The 10,394-nt window shown below is 36.7% G+C and overlaps 1 protein-coding gene across 1 annotated transcript in view; it reads right to left on the bottom strand.

Annotated features, from left to right (window-relative positions):
• The window catches only part of LOC111412517, a 3,443-nt gene extending 1,993 nt beyond the window's left edge, over nt 1–1,450 (bottom strand). Inside the window, exons 1-4 of the mRNA XM_023043455.1 lie at nt 1,069–1,450; nt 907–981; nt 581–822; nt 14–506 (exon numbers count right to left, since the gene is read on the bottom strand). Coding sequence (XP_022899223.1) covers nt 14–506; nt 581–822; nt 907–981; nt 1,069–1,393 — 1,135 coding nt within the window. The 5' untranslated portion in view covers nt 1,394–1,450. The remainder of the gene's footprint in view (nt 1–13; nt 507–580; nt 823–906; nt 982–1,068) is intronic.
• Between the last annotated feature and the right edge of the window lie 8,944 nt (nt 1,451–10,394).

Here is a 10,394-nt window from a genome sequence, read left to right as displayed (position 1 = left end):
TCGACGTCATCACCCTCGATATCGACGTCTTCATCCCCAGCGTTCTCTTCAGACTCTGAAAGATGAAGGTCATCAGCCACCTCAGGGATTGACTTCAAATCCTCAGGGCAAGCATCTGGCCTCAGGGGCATGAAAGCTCGAGCTTCCTTCAGGGCATGAAAGTAAGAGCCCATAGCATAGTCGCCCTTTAACTCGTTGAAGGCGTCAGACTTCTTGAAGTCCTCGATCGCTTCCTCCCGAGCACTGGCCAGCTTCTCATCAAAATCTTTTTTAAGCTGATCGAGCTCGAGCTTAAAGTGCTCAGCCTCAGCCTTCGCAGTACCGGCCTCACCCTGAGCACTGCGTAGATCATTTCGCATATGCTCGCGCTCCCTCAATAGCTGAGCACGCTCCTCCTCGAGGTCGGCAATCCTTAGATCCCGAGCAGAAACGGCCCCCTCGAGGTCGGCCATTTTTGAAGACTCGTCCTTTTCCTTCAAGGAAAGGCCCCGAGCTATTCCCAGTGTCTGCAAAATGGTGCATGGTTAACCTCGGGACGTCAAGATAACAAAAATAATGTAAAAACAACCGACGAGCTTACCTTCAAGGCCATAGCCTCAAGAGCCCTCAAGCCATTGCTTAAGTCGACATCTGCCCGGTATTTGTCGACGATGCTGAGCACTGAGTGGCACCGAGAGCATCCCTCGGGATTAGCAGGCCCCGGTGGCAGGCTCCCATCCTCGAGGTCGACCACATCAACAGGTCCCCGAGGAACAGACCCCCGAGGAGTCCCCTGCTGATCCTGCTGTTGAGATCCCGTCCTCACTATTCCCGGAGACGGTCCTCAGGGCCTTGAAGATTCCCCAGGCCCACTGGTCTGCCTTTCCTGCCTCTAATCCCGAGGTCTCTTTTGGCCCCTCCTCTGGCCGGGAGCTCGAGCCTGGGGAGCCTTGGACTTTTTGTTTACTGCCTGACGAAGGGCACTTGGATCAAACGTCATTTCTGCAAAAATAAAAAATTACATGTAATTAGCACGAGCATAGCAAGAATACAGATCAGGATTTTAAGCGTCAAGTTCACATATCCTACCCTCGATTCCTTTCATGTTTGCAAGCTCGAGGATATCATCCCCGAGGATATCATCCAAGTCATAAACGAGGGGCTCGAGCTCCTCTAGCATTTGCCTATGCCTCTCCAACGATTCAAAGTATGCCTGACCCCCACAAAACCTAGCAGTATCAGGAACCCCCCACCGAGGACTAAAGGGAACGTCGAGATCTTGAGGTATAGCATAGAACCACTTATCCTTCCACCCCTTCAGGGAACTAGGCATCCTCGGGATTCTAAACCCTCCTTGAGTTGAGAGGTAAGCAAAACAAGAATACTGGGGGAGTTGTTTTAGGTCGAAGACCATCCTACATAAGTCAACATATGGGATAATCCCGAGGCATCTACAAGCTATAAAGAAGTATGTCAACATCCTCCACCCGTTCGGCACTAACTACCCCGGGCTCATGTTATGCTCGGTCAAGAGCACGAGGAAAAAGGGGTGCAATGGCCACCTAAATCTCCCCTTTAGAGAATCCTTGAAAATGACGAACTCTCCCTCCCGGGCAATAGCTACCCTATCCTCATTACCCGGAGACCTAATATCACAGTTCGGCATCAGGCCGAATTTCCTAGCAGTCGCCACGGCTAAGTGCTCCTTAAACCTACAAGGGTGGTCGGGGTACACTAGTGGGGTCGGGATATCCTGGGCTCGAGGATTTGCACTTATGGGGACGGCCATAGGTATTATCGACTGCCCCAAGTCCTCGGTTGGTGTCCCCGAACTCGAGGATGACGTATCGCTATCACTACTCGACATCCTACCTTAAATATAGACTTTTCTAAAAACAATTAACTTAAAGACTTGAGGACTCACCTTATCCCGACGATTCCGACAAGGTTTACTGATAGTAAAAAAGTAAAAAATGAATAGGAATGGAGGCTTATATAGGGAAACATGGGTGGGAGCCCAAAGGTCGCATCCTGAACCGTTCGATCATGCCACGTGTCCTACATCCCACGGTCTAAAAATTACACCGCCTTTCTACTAGGGCTGGCGTCATTACCACATCTGACGTCAGCCCTCAGGAGGCCTTCCTCAGTATTTAATCGACAGAGGCTATACCGAGGACTGTAACTGGGAACTTTTTGCACCTATCCTCGTGCATATTATCGAGCACAGGTGCACGGGGGCCAATGATATAACCGAGTTTTGTTCGCGACGAATATAGACCGAGGACTCAATTTCATCGGTATGAGTATCAAAATACTCGGGACATATGTGCTCGGGTATCATGTATGCCCGGGCTAATAGCCCGAAGATTTATTACACAATCATTCGACATGTCCTCGGGATTATGACCTACGACAGCGCCTTGTCCGACGAGAGATTTATTCTGACTAAATATCCTTAATTTATGTCTCCTATGCCCAGAAGAACTCTATTGGTATCACAATTATACCACAATTCAAACTCTTATCTCGCGTAGGACTCATTGATATAAAATTGCAAAATCAAGCTATCCTACTACAGGTGCAATGCGGAATCCTGATATGAACACACTACCTACCCCTATAAATACAGGACCTTGAACCATTATTCAGGTACGTTTTCTCATTGTTCTTCAGCACATAGCCTCATGCATATATTTCCCCTTTCTGACTTAAGCATCGGAGGGGCGACGAGAACACACCTCGTTGCCTTTGTTTCAGGTATCGGAAGATCACGTTCGTGCTCCTTATCAGTCATCAAGCTCGGAAAATCTGTAGGTACGATTTTTGGTAGCATCATTAACCAATATTTATCACGGCCAAAAAGCTACGCAAAACTTGTCTTATGCTCACATGTGAAAATGACGCCATGAGACATAGAGTATACGAGATTAGCCTTTAGTAAATAAAGTTACTATAATAGAACATTCAGGGTGATTAAAGATCTGCTGGAAAGAAAGAACAAACTGTCCAGCTAGTGCTTCCCAATCTCTAGAAGAAGAACGTGAGCAAAACTATGTTAAGTTGTTGCAACTTCGTGGAGCTGGTCGTGGATTGACCTCCTCGTTGAGGTCGACGTGGGGGTTGGGCCCCCTCCAGGGAGGTGGGAGTGGACCCCCTAGACGAGAATTTTAATTAAAGACTATTTAGGAATTTGTATTCTAGTAAAATTCTATGAATGAATAGAAATCCTTGTAAAATTTAGTTTTCCCCTATTTATAAATAGGGAGCAGTCATTAGGTTTTATGAATTATCATCAAATAAAGAGAAAGAGAGTTTAGAGGAGATAGGATTGATGTTTTCTCTTGTAAACTTTTCATCACAGTGAATTACTGTAGCGGTGGCAGAGGACGTAAACTCACATTGAGGTAAACCTCTATAAACTTGTGTGTTTTTTATTGTTTATTTTCTTTCTTTAAATTGATTGCTCTTGGTGGGATAGAATTAAGGTTTATAATTCTCAACAACTGGCCAGTAATGTTACCATGACATGAGAAGAATGTCTATCTTCGATAGATAAGATGCGAGGATCAGGTTCGGATTGCTACTGCTTATAAAATATAAACACTAACTGATGTCTATATATTTCTGCCTCTGAATTGGCCAAATATCAACTAAATTTTGAGATGAGATCACTGATGGTTGAGTTTGAAACTCCGGAATCATGCTCACTATATCTAGACGCATCATTCATCTTCTGTTCAATTTCCAATTCATCCTGAGTCACCAAGGTAACTTTCTCATGGTCTACGGGATTATTATTTTCTGAATCTAACAAGAAAACACTACACCTAGATGACTCAAAACTAGTAGGACTTCCTGATATTATATATATGGTGCAATCTAAAGTACCCAGAGAAGTCAGGAATTTCTCCCCACCTCGGGAGCCTCTATGTCCGAAAAATCTTTCGATTCCTCAACTCTTTAGCTTTCAGAGAAGCTGCTTCTTTTTCCCTCATATGCCAGTCACATAAAACTTCAACTGTAGTGTTAAAGATATGGAAAGTTAAAGATATGAAATATTGAAATTGAAATATTGTTTAGGATTATTTCTTATTACACAATCTTTCCTATTAGGTTTCTTTCCTTTTATTGTTATTCATAACCCTATAAATAGGGTTCTCGACTTTGTAATATTTACAAGACCATAATAATAAAATTTATTTTTCTTGACAAAAAAAAAACTTTGGAGAGTCCGAACCTTGATTTTTATCGCCTCTCCCCCGCTCCTTAAACAAACTATGGGTTTTATTATGTTGAAAAAAAATTTGAAGGGCCGGTACTTTGAATTTTACCGGCTCTTCCCGTGCCCCTTAAACAAACTGGGGGTTTTCTTATGTTGAAAAATTAAAAAATAAATAAATAAAAAATAAATCTTGGGTTTTTGGTTTGATATATGCCCTTGCTGCAGTTTTTCTGTTGAATGCTTCCCCTCAAGTGTTTGGAGTTCATTCTACATCAATTTCGAAGATTTGATTGGATCAATTTTTTCGAACTCAATATTTTACACCATATTGAGTTTGAGGGGAGGGTGTTAAAGATATGAAATATTGGAATTGAAATATTGTTTAGGATTATTTCTCATAATAATTGATTGTGTAACTATTACACAATCTTTCCTATTAGGTTTCTTTCCTTTTATTGTTATTCATAACTTTATAAATAGGGTTCTCTACTTTGTAATATTTACAAAATCATAATAATAAAATTTATTTTTCTTGACATGTAGAAATTGGTGAGCCTGTGATGTCCTAATTTTTCCAACCAGCTATGCTGCTAATACCTGAAGCACAACCTAAGTTCTAGGTTAATATTTCTTTCTGTCAATTCCCAATCAGCCATAGCAAGCATTTGACCAAGATTTTGACTCCTCTTAGCGGACTCAACCGCTCGAACCTTTTTGGTTTCCACCATTCAAAGATTTGCTTATTGGCTTCCCTAACCATAGATAGAAGGGCATGCTTTTGATCTTTACTGTCTTGCCTTAGAGAGCTAGGCCTATCACAATTCTAGATAGTTCGACCCACCTCCACACCTCTATTTAAGATTGGTTCTTCAAATCTTGGCCATTTCATTTCAAAAACTACAACAATTTAATATGCAAATTATTATAATTTCTTCCTTTATTTCATTTTTTCTTTCTATATGCATCCTCATTTTCCCAACGCTAGACCCCTACCAAAGGCCTGAATCCGTTAATTCCTAGTAAAACTGCCACTAAGGCATTCTACTTTCATTTTCTGAATGTAATAGATCAAAGGATTCACTCCTTTCTAGGGCCAAATTCAATTAGTGTGGAAAGGATTCACTCTTAGAATTTGAGTTAGGCCTCGACCTTACAAATGCGTTGCAAATTAGTTATTCATGTAATAAAATATTTCGACTCAATTTCAGTCAATAGTGTCAGAAATAGATTGAAAATACAGCTTTCCTATGCAAAAACGAGAGTATAAAAAAAAAGGTTGGACCCCAACCTTGAGGGCCCCCACCGCCCCACCCCTAGAGCTTTGTGAGGAAGGTAAATCGCGGGATGTGCCCCAACAGGTCAGAAAATAAGAGATGCATGTACACTACGCCTATAAGGAGTTCAATTCCATGTCTCATGATTTGAACTCTCACACTGCGGCTGCTAGTAAGGCATGAAATAGCCTCACTCCTATTCTTTGTACAATTGGGTTATGCCCCAGGGGGCCAAAAAAAAAAGAGAGAGTATAATTTGTGGGTTAAGTCACTTGAGCTCACTGGTTTTTAAGCAACATTTTATCGTTGAAGCCGTCAAATGGACACGTTTTTCTTCTCTCATAAATTACTTAATTTATTTGTTGATTATTAAGATATTTTGGGTTCAGTATTTAATTTGGTAGTAGTTTTATTCATTTATGTTGGTTTTTCAGAGTTTGTTTATGTTTAAAAATTTTAAGGGAGGACATTTTTATTTTCATTTAAATTACAATTGTATTGTTGATCGTTATTTGATTGTTATTAATTGATAGATTTCACAAGTCAGAGGTTTTCAGTTCTTGAATTCAATCTCGGCACTTATGAATTATTAAGTACTTTTACGGTTATATCATATTTGTATTAAAACTCATAGTTACGCCTTGCAATTTGTGAGACGTCAATGATAGAAGTAATGTTACGTATGAGGATGCAATGACGTGATGACTAGAGTTTGAGGAGAAGTCAAGGCCGAACTTTATTTACGGTTATATCATATTTGATAAAAAAAAATAATAATAATAAATAAATAAATATAAATAAATTAACATTATAAATATTTTTTCCTGAGTAAAAATAGAATTTGGGCAAGGCCAGCCCAAGGCTAAATCCGCCTCTGCTAGTGTTCTTATCGATACAACTAGCATAGATAGAATATGTACATGGACAACACAAGATGTGGATCAATAGATGAGCAATTTTATACTATGGTGATTCGATGGTTGTGAAGGTGTCTATTCAAGAAAATTCTGCAAACATACAAGATCTTTGACAAGTATTACATAGTGAGTTACATGAATTGTCCCGCGAGGAATAAATGCTAACTATAGTGTGCCAAGTATTATTAAATTCGATCTATGTAACACAAGAAAGTTTGTTGTTTGTAGTTTATAATTGTTCCAGCTTAAACTACGGTTATGTGAAGATATGTTTTTTTTTTTTTTTTTAAATCAAATTATGTGATAAATGTATTAGATTTCTAAATCCACCAATTGATCTCTATGTCCAATTCTCAAATCATGCAATTTAAGGTTCTTCAAATACTCATGATAATCAATAATTATATAATGTTTAACATTCTTTTTTAAGATGGATTAAATATATCCGAAGCACGACTCGACCATATTCTTAATCCAAATTCACATGCAAAGAGATGCATATGTACACGATTATCAACCTAGATTGCATATGTCAAAAATATTATTCTTAACACTTATTCTCCGTGTGTTAAATATGCAATATTCTAACCGAATATGAGACTTCCAACACTACAATAAGCAACAAATTGTCTCAAAAGTGCGCAAACATTCAAACAATGAAATAAGTATACTTAATCAAGAACATAATAAATTAACTAAAATATGAATACGATCAATAGGTTTCATCGTTCATTCAATAAATATATGAAGTTTTGCCCAATATAATTGAATCCAAATTATACAAATGTGAAAATGCATCACCCAAAATAAAGAAATAGATGAAGGAACTCAAATATTCAATTTCTTACACTTCAATCTTCAATTTGAGCTTCGCACTTGCAAATCTTGTTGTAAAGTCCTTGTTTGCTTCTTGCTAAACTCAATTTTTTGATAAAAACTTGGTAGCTCATGTTATGAACTCTTTTTAGGTTAAAAAAGGGGCTAAAGATCTCGTACCATAAAGAGCCGACAAAAGAAAGAGAAAAGAAAATACACTTCCTCGAAAAGCCATACGATCGCATGGCTCACACAGTTTTTTGCTGCAATCAATCTGCAAGATCACTATGTGATCACATGGTCTGTAGGCTCGTGCAATTGCATGGGTCTAGCTTGGGGACCAATTCCCTAAACTTTTTAGTCCTTTTCAGTCATTTGTCTTCTTTTCTCGTTCAATTGGCCCCTTAGCACTCTTGAGTCTTTGTCTTGAGGTTCAACACAAATTTTAAATTAGTGCATTTTTAACATGACCTATCCCGAATCATCTTAATGGATTCGATACATGTCATGCGCCGATGATAGATACCAGCTAAACGTCGAACCTACCACCAACGCAACTTGACTTGCTTGACTAAAAATATTTTTAACAAAATATTGACAGAGTTCCCCTTTAAATATAAACTAAAACCACCTGAATAATAATCAATTTTCCTCAAATCAATACAAATAATATAAATGGACTACGTCAATCCCTCAAACTACAAACTATTCAAATAAAATGTCGGCAAATCAACATTTCGTTTCTTTACAACCAACAATTCTCAAATATACTTTTTCCATTTCTGCTAATTTTCTAAAAACTATTTTATAATAAAATATCATTACACAATACTTTAAGCTAAATCTTTATTCTTTAAACTGAATAAACTAAATTTTGTATTCTAAAATCTGATAAGCTGTAGAATACTGAAAAATCACACCAAAAAGGTACCCGAAATAACTATACTCATGTATTGGTTAGCACTGATAGATATGGCAAAGCTATTCAATTATGTAATTCTTAAATTCTGGTCATATGCGCACAGAGCTAAAATTCTGTAATTCTGGCCATACACTATGGAAACACATTCACAATAATATAGAGCGGGTAAAATCATCATAACTCGTCACACACTGTGGAAACACATTCACACCAGTGCAGACTAGGGTAAAGTCATCTGGGTACTTTCTGGTGGTTTTAAAAATAACTTTAAATATGCTGAAGTATTTAATACTGAAATAGTATGCCAATAAAATGATTTAACTGAACTGAATTTAACTTTAAAAATAACTGATTATAAATTCACTTTATTCTAAAAATCATGCTGTCAAATTAACTGTATGAAATAATAAATTTTCTAATCTAACATAAATTTAATAAATATTAATTTTTGAAAAATAAATTTTATATCCACTCACAAAGTTATAGTCGACCATGGTTTCACTATTCTCGTCGCCTCATCACTTTTAGATTTCAAGTATGATATCACGCTTTCACTATAATAAATCATATCCTTTCACAAGCCTTCCTTAAGTATTTTCCTACCATTAGAAATAATAATTTACCAATGGAAACTTGACATATTTTATTTTCAATCTCATAATCTCATTTAGGGTCATTAACAACATATACTTTTTTATATAAATTATTTTAGCACCAAAACGTCAAATATTTAACACTTAATTTGGTTCCAATACTAAAAATCCACCAAAATTAGATGATTGACAAAACTAGCACTATAATTCCACAATATTGAAAACTAGCACCAATTTCTGAATATTGAAATCTGTCACCAAAAATATTGACGGAAATAGCACCTTTCTGGGCAGCATTTTGAAACGAACACTTGTTTTGCAAAAACTCAAAAATTGCTAAATATATATATATATACATATGGAGAATTTCAACCTCAAATCCTTAATTTAAATTTTTAGCATCACGTTATTCCAAAAGTTTCAAATAATATGCCTTTATATCACAAACCCATTTCCAAAGTTTATACTTTCTTCAACACTAATTTCCAAACACATATTTCTTTGACATATACTTATTTTAAACATCAAATACATATCGACAACATATAATTCTTGCTAAACTTTGAATTAAAGCAAGTTTCCTATAACCCTTAAAAATTTAATTCAATAAATTTATACTTACAATTCTAAACCAAATGAGAAATTGAAAAAATTTGAGAACCCTACCTTGATAATTCTTCTTCTTCTCCTCTCCTCCTCCTCCTCCTCCTCCTCCTCCTCTCGGTCTCTCTCGATTCTTCTCTCTCTCTTTCCCCAAAATATATGATAAAATACATAAAATATATGCTATTCAATGGGTAAATATTAAATAATTGCTAGGCAAGTTCACCACTTTCAGACAATATCACATTTAGTCATTTCTTTTCCCATAATAGAAACTAAATCCTTGGATTCCTTTATTACATCATTCCTAACCTTCAATTACTCGAAATTTCAATTTAAGTCCCATAAAAGTTATTTATTCAATTTAAGTCCTTAATGACTTTGACTAAAAAAAATGAGGGGTGTGACAATTTTAGTTCTCAAACTTTGAATTTCTTGCAATTTAGCCCTTTTGTTGGTTTTTTTTTTTTTCCCAATTCCGCCATAATCATCAATCTTTATCTATAATTTATGAGTCACATTAAATTAAGCCATTGTTTATTAAAATGACCAACAAATACTCTAATTTAACAGCCTAAATAAATATATAAAATACATTTATCAATAACATACTCAACGAATATCCACTAGACTTTCCAATCTCAAGTGACAAATAAGTGTTTATTTAGTTTGAGATTACGATAGCCCATCAATTTTGACATTAAGGTAAAAAATGATGTATCAGAAAATATGATTGAAAATGAGACAATGACAGCATATAATATGGATAAACCTCTTTGTGTTCCTCGTATAGCAATTGTTAATATTTCAATAAATATCCAAACAAGGGTTATTCTACAAATGGAAGCAGTTTATAGTTGGAGGGTCACTCTTAACCCTCCTAAGCCCTGGGATTCACCAAAAATTAGAGAGATAGTTGTCCAAAAAAATAAAGATTGGAGATGAAAGTGAAAATGATTTTAAAGGTTGAGGACTTCGGTTGTAATTTCCCATAAATAAATGATCGTTCACGTTCACTGAACTTTTCAGTACAGAATGGCGAGTGACTCTTCGTCGTCTTCGGTG

The sequence above is a fragment of the Olea europaea genome, chromosome 16, assembly GCF_002742605.1.
Source record: "Olea europaea var. sylvestris chromosome 16, O_europaea_v1, whole genome shotgun sequence".
Lineage (NCBI taxonomy): Eukaryota > Viridiplantae > Streptophyta > Magnoliopsida > Lamiales > Oleaceae > Olea > Olea europaea.
This window is presented reverse-complemented; position numbering and strand designations above follow the sequence as displayed.